Source organism: Pseudorasbora parva, chromosome 21 (assembly GCF_024679245.1).
Source record: "Pseudorasbora parva isolate DD20220531a chromosome 21, ASM2467924v1, whole genome shotgun sequence".
Lineage (NCBI taxonomy): Eukaryota > Metazoa > Chordata > Actinopteri > Cypriniformes > Gobionidae > Pseudorasbora > Pseudorasbora parva.
In genome coordinates, this window is record NC_090192.1 from 29,485,023 (window position 1) to 29,501,296 (window position 16,274).

The following is a 16,274-nucleotide window of genomic DNA, read 5'->3' on the forward strand; positions in this document are numbered from 1 at the left end:
TCAACGGATCCATTTCTCCTCTTTTAAATAAAAATCAGTTGAAAAACAACGGTTTGAGGGTCTTAGTAATCCCTACGTTATGGGGACAAAATGTCCCCACAAAGATGGCAATATCCAAAATCCTTGTCCTTGTGGGGACATTTTTTGGTCCCCATGAGGAAAGCATCTTATAAATCATACAGAAGGAGTTTTTTTGAGAAAGTAAAAATGCAGAATGTTTCCTGTGATGGGTAGGTTTAGGGGCAGTGTAAGGGGATAGGAATGTACAGTATGAAATCCATTACGCCTATGGAAAGTCCCCATAAAACATGGAAACACGACATGTGCGCGCGTGCGTGTGTAAGGAGCCTCAAATTATACTAGTGATGTTATTTGAAAATGTAAAAATTCATTTAAGTTAATTTTTCATCTATTTTGTTTATTTAAAATTTGACAAATCTGAGATTATTTTAATCTAATATCTGTTATTTAACAGTTGAGATCGTTCTTTAATGCTGATCTAACAGTAGAAGGCAGATTTCATACATAATAGCAATACACAACTGAAATGAATTAAAATAGTTATAACATATGCATAAGAAATTAGAATACCATGTGTACAAATTAAAAATAGAAACAAGGATAATAGATAATAGAAAATGAAGACACGAGCCGGGGTGTAAATCCCAGCTGAGCAGGTGGGTTGAATTGTAACTGCATGTGACTGCTATTAGAAATATGCAATTATATTTTATACTTTTATGAATTCTATTTAGAAACCATGAAAAAAAGCTGAATAAAGACTGACAGTCAATGCTCAGAAATTATTAATTATTATTATGTAATAGCTATAGCTATTTTGCAGTGTGTTGTCAAACTCAAAAAATTATTAAAAAAATTATTTTAAAAGAATTCCTTATTTCAGTTGAAAAATGTAATAATTGTATTTTATTGCAAAAATATTTTCGTTTGTCTTGGATATTTTTGATTATATCAGATCATTATATCAACATTTTAAGCTTACATTTGGTCATGTTACATCGTGCCCCTCACGTTACAATGTACCCGATCTATGGGGCATGTTGTCACATTTCACTTCCATTCTTTCGGGTTAAATAAAGAAAAAGGTATACGCTGTATTAATAAAGCAAAACCACAAACAAACCACATTATTGTACTAGACGTGTGAAATGAATGTGGGGGAAATCCTGTAAATATTCAGAACCGAGTGGATTTACACAAACTGAGAATGTCAAAAAGTGTAGTGCCCCGTACGTCACCATTTATGTATAATTCCACATAAAACAACCCAACGCGTGTGATTAAATATAGAAGCAATGATACAGGTGTAAAAGACGTATTCTACATGATTTACATTTTCCAGATCACATTTATTTTGGGTTTGTATATTCATTGATTACATCTTTTAAAAGCTAATTATAGATCCTATAATTCAATATCACAATTGAAATTCTTCTTTCACTGCAGTCAGTTGTTGTCTACACAAAGACATTGTCCGTCAGTCTTTAAACTCTGCCGGGAAACTGACCTGGGGTGCGTTTCCCAAAGGCATCAAGAGAGTTAATTCACCCAAAAAATGAAATTTATGTCATTAATGACTCGCCCTAATGTCGTTCCAAGACAAGTAAGACCTCCGTTCATCTTCGGAACACACTTTAAGATATTTTATATTTAGTCCGAGAGCTTTCTGTCTCTCCATAGAAAACGAATGCACACTATACTGTCCATGTCCAGAAGGCCCAGAAAGGTAATAAAAGCATCATCAAAGTGACTTCTGTGGGTTAGTAGAATCTCTTGAAGCATCGAAAATACATTTTGGTTCAAAAATTTAAAAAAATACTACGACTTTATTCAACATTGTCTTCTCTTCTGGGTTTGTTTTCAATCCTTAAACAAAGATTCAGATGGTCATGAATCAGCGTATTGATTCATGATTCGGATTGCTCAAACTGCTGAAATCATGTGACATTGGCGATCCGAATCATGAATCAATACGCTGATTCATAACCGTTCGAATCTTTGTTTGGCCATAGAGCCCGTACACACATGTGCACTCTTCAAAACGGTGCTTTAAATCTCTTGACAAACTAAAAGACGTAAATGACATACGTATTCTAAATGAAAGATACAGAGAGCACCGAATGTCAGCTTGTTTATTTTGCTCAAGATAAACATTTATTGAGTCCACATGTCATGCAAACAAGAACTATGCTTCATATAGTTCCAACAAATAGAAGCATATCTTGTTTGCATGATATGTGTACTCAATAAATGTTTATGTTCAATGTACAAATACTACATACAAATCTTTCCAAGATGTTTTAATGGTTTTGAGGCAAAGACTGGAGAATTAATTAAGCCATGAATGAAGTGAAGTAATTTTTTGATATTGGTAGGCTGTATTAATGATTGGTAACACTTTATTTTACAGTGTCATTGTTATATGTAGTTACTGTATAGTAATAGCTATAATTATGCATAATTACATGCAACTAACCATAAACCATAAAGTACATGTAGTTAAATTAAAGTGTAACATTATTATTATTTTATTGAATTGCTGGCTGAACAATACAGTTTGATTTTTAATGAATTTCCTTTGATTGTATTCTGTTAGACTGCAAATTTACCACCAAAATCAGCAGATAAAATGCGTGTGTGGGGTGTGTGTGTATGTGTGTGTGTGGGGGGGGGGGAGGAGGGGGCTTTGGCATATAGCTTTGGCATCAGTTTAAATGAAACATATATTTGTGGTTCACTGGCCATACCACAGGAAATCAATCTTTTAGGTAATGATTGCTAGACTCAAAGGGACCCAGGGATCCCACACACGGGTAAACATATTTACTGCCCATATAAAAGACCTGTGACTTTGCGTTAATGGATTTTGCATCTACTCCTGGAATCATGTTTCCAGTGATTCTGCTTCTGATTGGCCTGTCTGGCCTCGCTTTACCAGTTCAAGCAGCACCGGTATGTAATCATATGAAAATGCTTTGAAATATTTAAACTTGTGTTTAATGTTGGTGATATTACACTGCTATCTGACTGAATACACGTAAACTGTTTCAGTGTCTTATGGGTGACGATTACAGGATAACTTCTGAACTTGATGGTGAGAAATATAATGTCTCCATTTATGTATTTCCCAAGGTTAGCATAATCACATCATTATTATTTCTCTCTCGCCCCTGTGACAGAAACATATTACTCTTTACCTGACCTAAAGGAACTATCAGCTGAAATGAATGACAATGATTGGATTTATTCCTTCTTTGATGAACCAGGCAAGAAACATGCATACATTGACAATGTAAAAGTATTAAAAGGGGTTCAATTTGGTTCTCACAAACATGTACGCTGATCATGTCCATGTTCTCTAGAAGTCTGTGATCCAAATCCTTGCCAGAACAATGGAGTATGTGAGCTAGAGAAGGATAGTTTCAAATGCATCTGTCCAAAGCCTTTCTTTGGCAAGCATTGTCAGAATGGTGAGCTCTTCATATACTGTACTCGATAATAATAATAATAATAATAATAATAATAATAATAATAATAATAATAAACAGTAGAATGTGTATTATTCTTGAGTCTTTATGTTGGGATCTTCCAGTGAGGAGCGTGTGTAAGAGAGTGAATTGTGGTAATGGTGATTGTGTCAGAACTCGAGAAGCCCCGTTTTATGAATGCAAGTGCCGGCCGCCCTATCTGGGCGCTAACTGCAAGAAAGGTGAGAGTTTTTTGAAAGGTGTCTTCAATTTTTGAAATAAAACAAATTATTTTCAAAGTGTTTCTTTCAGCAGTAAAAATAAAAGTTTTGCACTTTTTTATGAATGAATTCCCTAACCTAGTTTTATGAAGTCTGAATGTAATGAATTGCTACTTGTCCTCCTGAAATTATAAACAATTTTTCTGTCTTTTTTTAATGAATTGCTTATGTTTGCAATATTAGCCTCTGCGTGTAACCCAAGTCCATGCCTGAATGGAGGAGAGTGCTTTAAAGGCCGCACGAGAGCCAGTTTTAAATGCAGATGTCCTGAAGGTTACAGTGGCCGCTTCTGCCAAGTTGGTAAGACTGTTGCAATATATTTTTATTTGATTTTATTCACCTTACTTTTTAAAGCAAAAGCAGGTGTGGCCATTTGTAACCTGAATGTGTCTCGATCCCAGTGTCATTCGCTACAAGTAATTTGACAAAACTGTTCATTACACGGTTTTATATTGGTATATTGGATATTGGATAATACAAACTGGTATTATCATAATCATAAACACACTGGTGTGTAGCACAAACCGTTTTAACGGTCACTGGACTTTGTTGTCCTTCTAATGATTTGCTTATTTGTGCAAGTCTCGCAAATTCACAGAAAATAGCTTACTTCTGCATTGAAAAATAAGGTGGATATTTTATGCCAAATCTACATAAATGTTCTATATTGCCATACTGTTTCAACAATGGCTATAAAAATGCTATCAAAGCATTGTGTTGCCAATTTGCAAGTAAGCATTTTCTGAATTAGATAGTTAAAGCCAGAGGCAGGCAGGGTACACAGCTTCATTACTTGAGTAAAAGTACAGATACCCCTTGCTAAATTTTACTCAAGTACAAGTAAAAGTTAAGTAAAAGTACTACAGTCAGATGTCTACATAAGTTAGTTCACCCAAAAATGAAAATTATTTCATTAATTACTCACCCTCATGTCGTACGGGTATACACCCGTAACACCTTCGTTCATCTTCGGAACACACATGAAGATATTTTTGTTGAAAGCTGATGGCTGAGAAAGGCTTCAGAAAGGCCTCCATTGGCATTCAGTACATTCCCACTCACAATACCTTGGAGTTATGAAAAATGTTAATGTTAATACCTTGGAGAATGTAAAAGGAATTGAAAGTAAAATCAAGTCAGTTTCATCTTTTTACCATGTTGCTTTATTTAACATTTCTCACTTGCTAATAGGCAATATTGCCAAAAGGCAATAGCACAATGGCAACACCCTGACAAACCTTTTCACGATCCAATCACGTTTGAGGAGGAAACAACTAATTGAGGGTTTCTTTTTTAGAAGTAGTAACGGGTACTTACGGTTATGGATAGAAATGTAGCAGAGTAAAGAGTACAATATTTGCCTCTCAAATGTACTTGAGTAAAGTCATGAGTACTCTCCAAAAATGATAATCGGGTAAAGTAAAGATCCCTCAAAATTGTACTTAAGTACTGTACTTAAGTAAATGTACTGTCCTGCTCTGGTTAAAGCTAGCCAAGTTTCCGCTAAAAATATATAAATTGAGATTACATGAGAATTTGAAGTTTAATGTATGAATTAGCTCACTGTGTATACAGTATACAGTTCTGCTTACTTAAATGTCAAATTTCTTAATATGATGTTACTGATTTTCCCTTATTTTTTTCCCTTAGATTTATTCAGTGTAGGTGTAGTAATGCCAGATGTTATATGTCATTGTGTATTTAGGTCCAGATGATTGCTATGAAGGGAATGGGGCATCATACAGAGGTTTTGTCAGTGAGACAGTGGAAGGAATAGAATGTTTACCCTGGAACTACTATAGTATTTCCTCAGAGTACTTTGAAGGCAATGATGGCATTGGAGACCACAATTACTGCAGGTCCAAATTCTTACCTAGAAAATCTCCAAATGAATTTTGATATCATATTGTCTTAAGCATTATCTTTGTCACTTAAGAAATCCGGATGGAGAACGGGAACCCTGGTGCTTTGTGAAAGAGAAGGGGAAACTTGTGTGGGATTACTGTAACGTCAAGCCGTGTTCTGAACCAGGCACAGATTTTCTTTCTATGTTCTCTCTCTTATATAAATGCAAACAGATTAATTATTCTACCTGCTAACCATTTATCAAACTCTCACAGAACCAGTAAAACCCTCCACAACCGCTGCAAAACTAGAATTTTCTGACTGTGGCAAGATTCAGACTAGTATGATATCCCCAAGGATATTTGGTGGGAGTAAGTCCTTGCCTGATGCACATCCATGGCAGGTCTCATTTCAGGTCCGGCCCAAGGACTCTAATATACCCTTCAGCCACGACTGTGGAGGAACCCTTATTGACACTTGCTGGGTCCTAACGGCTGCTCATTGTATGTAAGTTTGGCATCTTATGTTGTTGTTGTTGTTGCATTAGTTCTATGCAATGTTCAGTCACAAATAACAATCCCCCTAATTTTGCTTTTATGGTGTCTTTAAGTTACTAATTATAGATATGGTAAAGTATATTCCTTGAATATTATTTATAGTGACTGTTAAGGATAATTTTTCACATTATTTTAGTCTTTTAAAGTTCATATGCAACAAATATCACTTTGATAAACTGTGTTTGCATGGTTTGCATGATGGTGGTAGTGATGAGAGCAATGAGGTAAGGTTGGAGATTGGTGGTGTGAACCTGAAGAAAAATGACCCTGCAAAACAGTTTCTGGAAGTGGAGAAAATCATTGTTCATGAGAACTATACAGATACTGGTGGAGTCCTGTATAATGATATAGGTCAGTGATTCACTCTTTAAGTAAATATGTCTCTCTATCTATCTGTATAACTATCTTTACCAGTTATGATAAAAGAAAACCAACCACCTTTCATTCGAAAAATCCTGTGTATTCGAGTTTGTTTCATACACCGATCAAGCATAACAGGTAAAGTGAAAAACACTGATTATCTCTTCATCATGGCACCTGTTTGGGTGGGATATGTGTGTTAGAAACAGGAAAAATTGGCAATTTGAGCAAGTTTGACAAGGGTCAAATTGTAATGGCTAGATGACTGGGTCAGTGCATCTCCAACACTGCAGCTCTTGTGGGGTGTTCCGGGTCTGCAGTGGTCCAAGGAAGGAACAGTGGTGAACCGGCGACAGGGTCATGGCGGCCAAGGCTCAATGATGCACGTGGGGAATGAAGGCTGGTCTGACTTATCAATCAGACAAGCTACTGTAGCTCAAATTTCCTGATAGAAAGGTGTCAGAATACAGTGCGTAGCCACAGACCCGTTAGGGTGCCCATGCTGACCTCTGTTCACTGCCGAAAGCACAAACAGTGGACACGTCATCATGTGGCTGCACGGATGCCTGTGCGTCGCTTACCTGGGGAACACATGGCACCAGGATGCACTATTGGAAAAAGGCAAGCTGGCGGAGGCAGTGTGATGCTTTGGGCAATGTTCTGCTGCAGTGCCGTCTCAAGCCTTTTATGGGGCCCTAAGGAGAATTTTATTTGGGGGCGCATCGGGGCCACCAATACGATTGACGCTCGGTGCCATCAATTCTTCAGTTAATTTGCACACTCGTTATAAATTGTATTCGTTGTAGCTGTGTTGTTTAATAGAAAAATAATCTTGAATAGAAAGCTTTAAAATAATCAATTTTCAACATTGATAATAATCAGACATGTTTGTTGAATATCAAATCAGCTTATTAGAATGATTTCTGAAGGATCATGTGACACTGAAGACTAGAGTAATGATGCAAAAAAAAATAAGCTTTGATCACAGGAATACATTAAAATTTACTCAATATTCTTATAGAAAACAGATATTTTAAATTGCAATAATATTTCACAATATAATGTTACCTATTTTTACTGTATTTCTGATCAACAAAATGCAGCATTGGTGAGCAAAAGAGTCTTCTTTAAAAATATTAAACAGAGCTTTTATTTTGGCGGAAACATGCAAGACTTTAGTGTTTCAACAACAGGTTTATAAATTATTCTTATTACGAATTTGCGAAGATGTTTGCTACATGTTGCTTTCCCAAATGATGATTTCAACAACAGGTTTATAAATTATTCTTATTACGAATTTGCGAAGATGTTTGCTGCATGTTGCTTTCCCAAATGATGATTTTGAGGCTCCACTTCGCAACTTACAGGACTTAAAGATCTGCTGCTAACATCATGGTGCACCACAGCACGCCTTCAGGGGTCTAGTGGAGTCCATGCCTCAATGGGTCAGGGTTGTTTTGGCTGCAAAAGTTGGACCAACATAACACAACAGTCATAAGGTTATGCCTGATCGGTGTATACATTTAGCTGTCATTTCTAGTGAGAAATTACTATAGTAAGCTACTAACTGAATCTTTTTTTCTTACCAATTATGTCCACTTGACAGTGTTTTTGTTTATCTGTCAGCCCTGCTGAAACTAAAAGCAATAAATGGGCGGTGCGCCAATGAGACCAGGACTGTTAAGGCAGCATGTCTCCCCACTGAATCGTTCCCTGATGAAACACAGTGCACCATATCAGGCTATGGAACCACTGAGAAAGGTGTGTCAACATTCACTATAGCAAGACTACTGAGACTATTACAATGTCTCTCACCTATTACCCTTTCTTCTAGGGGAAACTGTCTCTCCTCACCTGCTAGATGCCAAAGTTCTCCTGATCTCTCAGAAACGTTGTATGTCTCGTAATGTCTTTAATAACATATTGGATGATTCCATGATTTGTGCTGGATATTTACAAGGAAAGATTGACACTTGCCAGGTGTGTTCCAGCCCCAAGTTTGTTTCTAGTCTTTTAGTGAAATCAAACACAAAGTCTGATCATTTTAAATTAATGCAAAACTCATGGCACAATATGTTCACTCAAAAAAATGATTCAGGCCCTTCACAGATAAGACACATTTAAATTATGTTTACTTTAATTAAAGGGTTAGTTCACCCAAAAATGATATTTCTTTCATTAATGACTCACCCCAATGTCGTTCCACACCCGTAAGACATCCGTTCATCCTCGGAACACAGTTTGAGATATTTTAGATTTAGTCCGAGGCCTTTCTGTCCTTTGAATGTAAGTGTATGCACACTTGCTGTCCACATCCAGAAGGTAATGAAAACATTATCAAAGTAGTCCATATGTGACATCAGTCGGTTAGTTAGACTCTTTTAAAGCGTCGACAATACAATTTGGTCCAAAAATAACAAAAAATACGACTTTATTCAGCATTGTCTTCTCTTCCGTGTTCCTTCAAAAAGAATCAAACGGTCATGATTCAAGATTCGGATCGCGTGTCAAACTGCTGAAATCGTGACATTGACGATATGAATCACAAATCTGCTGATTCGTGACCGTTTGATTCTTTATTTGAGGTTTGAAAACAAACGCGGAAGAGAAGACAATGCTGAATAAAGTCGTATTTTTTGTTATTTTTGGACCAAAATGTATTGTCGACGCTTTAAAAGAGTCTAACTAACCGACTGATGTCACATATAGACTACTTTGATGATGTTTTCATTACTTTTTGGATGTGGACAGCGAGTGGGCATATACTTACATTCAAAGGACAGAAAGGCCTCGGACTAAATCTAAAATATCTTAAACTGTGTTCTGAGGATGAACGGAGGTCTTATGGGTGTGGAACGACATTGGGGTGAGTCATTAATGACATCAATTTCATTTTTGGGTGAACTAACCCTTTAATTAAGGTGTCGAAATGAGCTAAGTTTGTGTTCAATCAGCCTAATATATTTAAAACTGAAGTTTACTTAATTAATTTGTGTTAAACCTACATGAAATATTTGTGCTGACATAACTGATCTGTAGGTCCCAGCATGCTTTGCAAGGGACTGCGCTAGGAGAGAAAATGTGGATTAAAGTGTTATTTTATGTGTTTTTCAGTAAAGGGAAAGATGTTATTAGTTTATGTTAATGTTTAATGTTCCGTTATGTTGGACATTGAGAAGTTTCTGTAATTGTGTGGTTACCATTACAGAAGAGTGGTGCCTGTGTTTAGACTCTGGGCACTTTTATACAAATTAATTTGATGGAATTCCTGCTTTCAATTACATTTTTTTTTTTTTTTTTTTTAATTTTTGTCTAATGAATTATTTTTTGCATTTTATTTCTAAAATATGCTTTTTGTTATTTAAAGGTTTTAAAGGCAAATTAAATTGATAAATGTGTTCACCTTACGTAATAAACTTTTATAAATTTAACAACATTATTAAGTAAACGGCACATAAATATTATGTAACAGTGACAAATTCAAATAGTTTGTATTTACTCAAAGAAATGTCAGCTTTACTTGAATTTCTTTTGTTCGTATAACTAAATTGTTATTTGTAAAAATTGCTCAATATAGTTGTGTGCAACCACTTGATGCATAATTTTTAAGTAACTTCAACAAGTCGTTTTTTTTGAGTGTAGTAACTCTTTTGTTGTTGTACTTTTTAATAGGGTGATTCTGGTGGACCCCTAGTTTGTCAAAAGAATGGGACTCATTACGTCTATGGTGTGGTGAGTTGGGGTGACAGCTGTGGCAAGAAGAACAAGCCAGGTGTCTATGCCCGTGTCACCAAATTCATTGACTGGATCAATCAAAAGATGCAATCAGCTTAGGATGGATACTCAAGAGACATGCAGTGGTCCAATAGCTGAAAGAGGAACACGCAGTAATCTTACGCAGCTTAATCCAGATATTTTAATCCTATCTGCAAATTCTTTTGAAGAACCAAATTAGCCAGAGATCAGTTATCACATTCTGGGATCTGTCAAATCATCTAAGATATATTGAGCGAGGTACGAAGAACAGACCTCCGGTCACAAGATTTTGGGGGCAATTAGCCATTCAATGAGGCCACTTTTGTGATTCATGTACATATTGATATTAAATTGCCGATTAAAACAGTAGTGACAGATCTCTCTTGCATTGTGCCGTGCATTTGTGTAAAATATTTTAAAATATATACATTTAACGGTTGTTTATTGGATTTTATAATGTGGGCATTGCCCTCAAAAGTAGTGGAAGATGAGTGTGAATGTGCAGGGGACCAGGGGTGGAGTTTAAGCCATGTTCCAAATGGCACACAATGTGCATTTTGCAGTCTTACAGTGGCTGCTGTGTGCACGTCTTTAATCTGCAAGATTTTAGGTTCATTTTAGGTTACAAGAGGGTGTGAGCGTCACTGAAGCACCATTAAGCGAAAAAACTGCAGGTTTAGGGTGCCGTTTGGGACTGGGCCTAAATTATTGGGGAAGCGTCTGTTCTAATTATAATAGGACTAAAAATGTAGGTCAAATTATTTAATGAAATAAAGATATACACAGATGAACTGTCTATAAAATCTATATAGATTTAAAAAGGGTTAATTTTCATTTCACTTTATTAGCTAATTAAAATAAAAATAAGAAATTGATTTATAATGCATGAACACATAACAGTATAACCTTCATTTTTCTTATACAAAAAAGGCAACAGATAACTGCATTTAATTTACAGTGAGAAGGTAAATGTTCCAAAATGGGCCCCCATATTGTTTTCAAAAGTCTTAACATTAAAAATAATATTCTGAGGGGTGCAGTACAAAATGAGTTCATTGATCCATTGTCATCTGAATGGGGAGTAAACCATCTTCCAGTTCACTTTCCTCAGCCGCTCCTGGTAACAGTAGAAAATACTTTATGATGAGATGAACAAATATTCCCTAATATCCAAATTCTAGGATCTTTATCAATTTGGTTACCTATAATCTTTGAAGTGGTACCAATTATATAGTCCTAAAAGTATTTCAATACAGGAAATTCCAAAGCATATTAAGTAAATTTCCTGAATGTTTCACACTTTAGATATATCAGTATTGTATATGTTCGATGCAAATTATTGGATTTGTCTGTTTGGTGGATATTAAAATATTCTGCACTTTCCATAACATACTCCCATTCTTCCAGGTCATATTTACAAGATCTACTTCTCACCTCTGCTTCAAGCTTACATTGTCAAATGGCTTGAACTTATTAGGGATTTCATTTTGACTTGTTTAACCAAAGAGTTGGTTTATACAGCATATCCAAGTAAACATTGAGGCATTGCCATTTACCCTGTAGAATAAAACTTCTGATTTTAAGTTACCGAATGTAATTTACCGGAATCCAGGAATAAGATCACAGGAGTACCAATACTTGTATCAGCGCAATTTATTTTTATTTATGGAGGGTTTCAGTTGCTCATTTACACCAAACAGACTAACAGATCAGAAAAGAATAAGCTATGCACAAAAATGCAGTCATGCTCAAAGAAAGAAAACCTTTATTACCATTCACATAGATATGACCAATTGAGCATGTCACAAATTATAGAACTATTCCGGAGATGTGAAATAAGCTTAGAAATCTGCCTTAAAATGGGCTCTCACAAAAGGACTAGCACAGGATCTTTCTGCAAAAAGAAAAACGCTGCAGCCAAATTTAAAGAAAAATCAATCAAATCAAGGTGTTACACAGGAGCAATCAGGAGAATACTGGAAACAGCCAAGCACTCTGCACCGCAACACGCCACCTTAACAGCTAACCAGCAAAACTCAACTGCTACGCAACTGCGCCTAGTGCATAGAAAATACACAAGAGAGAATATTAGAATCATGTTGTGAAATTTCCCATTTAAACCATAACATCTGCTTGGTTAACAATTGTCATGGTTGTACATAGTAGGATTTCATATGGGGCCAAATTACAGTCAGCAGTACCCAGTTCTTCAAGGTCAAAGAATTATGCACAACATCCAAAATTGTCCATGAATGTTTATTAAGAACAAAACCAGATTAAAATGAACTTACTTTGTAGCCTGGGAGTTTCAATAACATGAAGTAAAAAGAAAAAACAAAACTACCAAAAATAAAGAGAAAGGATTTCAACTAGTAGCCCCATTTAGGCATATAGACAGACCATTTAATAAATCACATGGAATTCAAATGTATGATACAAAATTGTGGGCAAAAGAAACAAGTCATTTTAAAAAATTTAGACCAAATTACAATAACCTTTCGGTCTGATATATGGATAATTTGAGTATCCTCAGACGGACATCTGTTTGATGCGATCCTCGAAGAGTCAACCAGTTGACATCATCTAGAAGAAAAGAAGAATCAAGTTAGTTTCAAATAGCATTAAAGCAGAGGAGGTTCTACAATAAAATCGACCGTAAAACGAACCATTGCATATTACGCAATGCTCGACTTTGGTCAGTTACACAGAACAAACAGGCACTCTTTCCACACAAATAACTAACCATATTTACATGAATCTATGGACCTGTTTTTTGTTCTGCAAGAAACCTTGTTTACCTGATATTTGTTCTGCGAGAAACCTCAAGGGAAAAGAGCCAACAAACCTGGGGGTGAAATATGAACTTCTCAAAGCCACTTTAAGCGTTGGCAAGCTGAGGTCTATCATTTACTTCCAGTTAGAATAGTATTAATGATGGCAAAATAAGTTACTTAGGCCAATATTAGCCTCCCAACAGCCTGACAGCTTAAACTGGCTCCGAGAACACACCCGTATCCATCCCACTTTTGCCTATGCCACGATAGACATGAGTTTGTGACAAGGATGATGGAAAGGTCTCAGTCCATTGTCCTGCAGACGTACCTCAACACCACCTCAACACTCAATGAGACCGACCTGCTCCATAGCAACCGCCAATCAGCAGCAGGCAGCCAATGGTCGGATCACACACTAACTGCTCTCAAACTGCCCCAAACTCCTTTTGCAAACAGGAATCAGCAGCTTGGAGGAAAGAATTCCACATTTAGATGAAAATCAATGGATTTTGGCTGGTACACGTTTCAAAACAAACAAATACTTACGGTACTGTACCCACGACAGCTCCAAATCAAATATCCATGTGAGGTTTAGGGTGTTAAAAATTAACCCTTAAAAGGTCATGCAGATTCTGAGATTCCAGACAGTAGCTGTGAAAAACAGCTACCAATCAGACTGAACTTGGGTAAAACCCAATACCTCCATTAAGATAATGTATCTACCATTCAACTACATCTGCTGATGTCTTGAAGGACTTGAAGAAAGAGGAAAATAGAGAGACGAAACACTGTATCTCATGTTTTAAAGCAGCCATCTTAAATTATTAATGCATGCCTTTACTTTCCCCACTTCAGGCATGAGTTACAGAGGGTCATAAGCTTTTCTATTTAGGATTATATATATATAAAAATAAAACTATTTAGGATATTTACAAAAAGGAACAAACTATATGTATATAATAAAGCTCTTGCCAGCCATAAAATTAGTAATCTACTTCCATTACAAAGGATTAGACTCACCTACATTTCAAGATTCCACGGTGGCGCCAGTATCCTCTGGAGACTTGGGTCTGCTTCTCGATCTGGATCTTGATTTGGATCCTTTATTCGATCTCGGAGTAGGACTCCTAGAGTGAGACTTGGACTTGGACCTTGAGCGGGATCTGGAAGCCGATTTGGACTTGCTTCTGCGTGGTGTGCGAGTTTTGGAGCGGGAACGGGACCGGGAGTAGGACCTTGACCTGGATCGGCTGTAGCGAGATCTGCTACGGGAACGAGACCGGCTCCTGCTCCTGGATCTGCTGTGCCTCCTGCGCCGAGGACTACGGCTTTAAAAACAACAACAACAACATATATACAAGTTAGTACAGAAGTATTATGAGCTTATTCACTGCAACAACAAAAAACAAAAACCCTCCAAAGTAACGAATCTGAAACATTAGCACAAACATTTAAATCAACTTTAAAAAAAAAATATTTTTGTATGTACAGCCTTAAAAAAATGCGAAGGATAATTACCACACGGGAAAACGCGTAAGTTACCATGTTATTAGGGAGTTCGCATTATTTCGACGAATCGGTTCTTTCGAATCGTTGTTTAAAAAAAAAGGCCGTTACAAATAATAATAAAAAGAGTTATTCACGTGGTCCCTGGCCATTTATGTCGAGTATTTAGGGACCAGCGTGTTGTAATAAAGTAGTAATGCCTTTTAAAGACTACAATCGATTTACTAAAAAAGACCCAGCACAAAAGAACCATTCGTTCACAATTGAGTCAATCAATTGTTTACCACTACGCCATAGTTACAAAGCAAGATAACTTGTTTAAAATTGAGAACCACTTCAAACTAAAGAAAAATAAAAAACATTAAAAACAAATACTTATAAGTAATAAGGATTATACCACGTGTTGTTTTTTAGTACCTTGAGGCCTAAAGGCCTCAAATGTAAACTTCGAATTTATAACGTTAGTAACATATTTATAGCTTAAAATAGTTCAAATAGGGGTATTCAAATGAGACCGAAACAAGAAGGACCTAACGTTACCTGCGGCTTCTCCGTCCATGTCCACCGTACCTCCTCGGCGGGGCTCCACGGCGGCTGTAGTGCGAATCTGGCGGGCGCCCGTATCGCGCCATTTGCACGCGCAGCTCGCGCCCATCCAGAAGCGCGCCGTCCATGGCGTCCATTGCGTCCTCCGCGTCCCGCTTATCATGGAAACGGACGAAGGCGAACCCACGGCTTTCTTTCGTGTACCGGTCTCTCGGGATGTAGACGTCCCCGACCCGGCCGTACTTCTCGAAAACCCGCCGCAGCGTTTCAGGCGACGTGCGGTAAGTCAGGTTGTCGACTTTTAAAGATGTCATGCCCTCGACGTCGGGCGGAGGTCTGCCGTAGCTCATCTTGAATCACTAACTCTACTGCAGTGTTATGCGAAAAATATTCGTTTTCTAGCGAGATTTAGAGGAAAAATAACGAACCATTCGGGAGAGTCGAAAGAAACACGCCGCTCGGATAATGTCACTCTAAAATGGCGGTAACCGGATTTCCGTGTTTGGTAGAGTTGGGCTTTTTATTTTCTTCACAAAGCGAGACAATACTGCCACTTCTGGCATCTGAGTGACACTACACGTTACCTGCTCGTAAAAGCATCTTGTCTGGGAACAGGGCACATTTAGCATGTATGGGCACAAAACGTAACAAACAAGATAATTTGTGTGACATAAACGTGCATTTACCTTATTCAATCCACAACAAAGCCCAAATTAAACAAACGGCATGGTTTTCTAAAAAATACTTAACAAGTAGTGAGGGCAATAATTAATTACTCTGTGATTAATTAATCTACATTAACCACATACATAATTTTTGCTGTGAAAGTATATTCATTAGGCCTATTTAAATTCAAATGAATCAATGAATTATTAGTATTAGTGGCATTAAAGTTCAAAAACACTTTTATTATTATTTTCACTGTTCAAATGGTGCTGAGGAAATAACTTCAAAATTGCTTCAGGAAGATGATGTATGTATGTAGCTACAGTCAGTTGTATGCATGTATGTATGTATTTACAGTTTTTTCACTGTACTACATACAGGAAACTGTTCTGCAGGACATTGCGATCCATTTACCAAGGGAATTGCTCAGTTGGTTACACACAGATTTTCTATGAGAGGGGTCCGGTGGGATAAACCTTTCCATGAACTGAACAA

The 16,274-nt window shown here is 36.9% G+C and overlaps 2 protein-coding genes across 11 annotated transcripts; one reads left to right on the top strand and one right to left on the bottom strand.

The window, feature by feature from the left end:
* Positions 1 to 2,816: 2,816 nt before the first annotated feature.
* On the top strand, positions 2,817 to 10,664 carry habp2 (hyaluronan binding protein 2). Of its 2 annotated transcripts, XM_067429498.1 has the most exons (13): positions 2,822 to 2,973; positions 3,073 to 3,115; positions 3,201 to 3,287; positions 3,384 to 3,491; positions 3,614 to 3,730; positions 3,953 to 4,069; positions 5,475 to 5,628; positions 5,706 to 5,800; positions 5,890 to 6,121; positions 6,380 to 6,522; positions 8,158 to 8,292; positions 8,366 to 8,511; positions 10,204 to 10,664. In XM_067429498.1, exons 1-13 carry the CDS (start codon positions 2,881 to 2,883, stop codon positions 10,363 to 10,365), a joined length of 1,632 nt encoding a protein of 543 aa, XP_067285599.1. In that variant the 5' UTR covers positions 2,822 to 2,880; the 3' UTR covers positions 10,366 to 10,664. The 2 variants fall into 2 exon arrangements, with proteins under 2 accessions (XP_067285600.1, XP_067285599.1); XM_067429499.1 differs by lacking the exon at positions 8,366 to 8,511 and having other exon boundaries at positions 2,817 to 2,973; positions 10,204 to 10,341.
* A 1,258-nt stretch (positions 10,665 to 11,922) lies between these two features.
* On the bottom strand, positions 11,923 to 15,615 carry srsf2a (serine and arginine rich splicing factor 2a). Of its 9 annotated transcripts, XR_010900045.1 has the most exons (5): positions 15,108 to 15,615; positions 14,082 to 14,389; positions 13,390 to 13,527; positions 12,783 to 12,870; positions 11,923 to 12,344 (listed from the first exon to the last, which is right to left on the bottom strand). XR_010900045.1 is itself a non-coding variant. In XM_067429503.1 (3 exons), the coding sequence occupies exons 1-2, from the start codon at positions 15,461 to 15,463 to the stop codon at positions 14,089 to 14,091; spliced, it is 657 nt and encodes a 218-aa protein (XP_067285604.1). In that variant the 5' UTR covers positions 15,464 to 15,615; the 3' UTR covers positions 11,923 to 12,870; positions 14,086 to 14,088. The 9 variants fall into 9 exon arrangements, 4 of the variants coding, with proteins under 4 accessions (XP_067285604.1, XP_067285602.1, XP_067285603.1 ...); XR_010900044.1 differs by lacking the exon at positions 13,390 to 13,527 and having other exon boundaries at positions 14,086 to 14,389; XR_010900043.1 differs by lacking the exon at positions 13,390 to 13,527.
* Positions 15,616 to 16,274: the final 659 nt, after the last annotated feature.

Bases quoted from the DNA above. Each gene is read 5' to 3' on its own strand.
- habp2 (XM_067429498.1), top strand. From the start codon at position 2,881: ATGGATTTTGCATCTACTCCTGGAATCATGTTTCCAGTGATTCTGCTT. The intron at 3,492-3,613 runs GTGAGCTCTTCA...GGGATCTTCCAG, and splicing joins TGGCAAGCATTGTCAGAATG to TGAGGAGCGTGTGTAAGAGA. The intron at 8,512-10,203 runs GTGTGTTCCAGC...ACTTTTTAATAG, and splicing joins GAAAGATTGACACTTGCCAG to GGTGATTCTGGTGGACCCCT.
- srsf2a (XM_067429503.1), bottom strand. From the start codon at position 15,463: ATGAGCTACGGCAGACCTCCGCCCGACGTCGAGGGCATGACATCTTTA. The intron at 14,390-15,107 runs GTAACGTTAGGT...TTGTTTTTAAAG, and splicing joins CATGGACGGAGAAGCCGCAG to CCGTAGTCCTCGGCGCAGGA.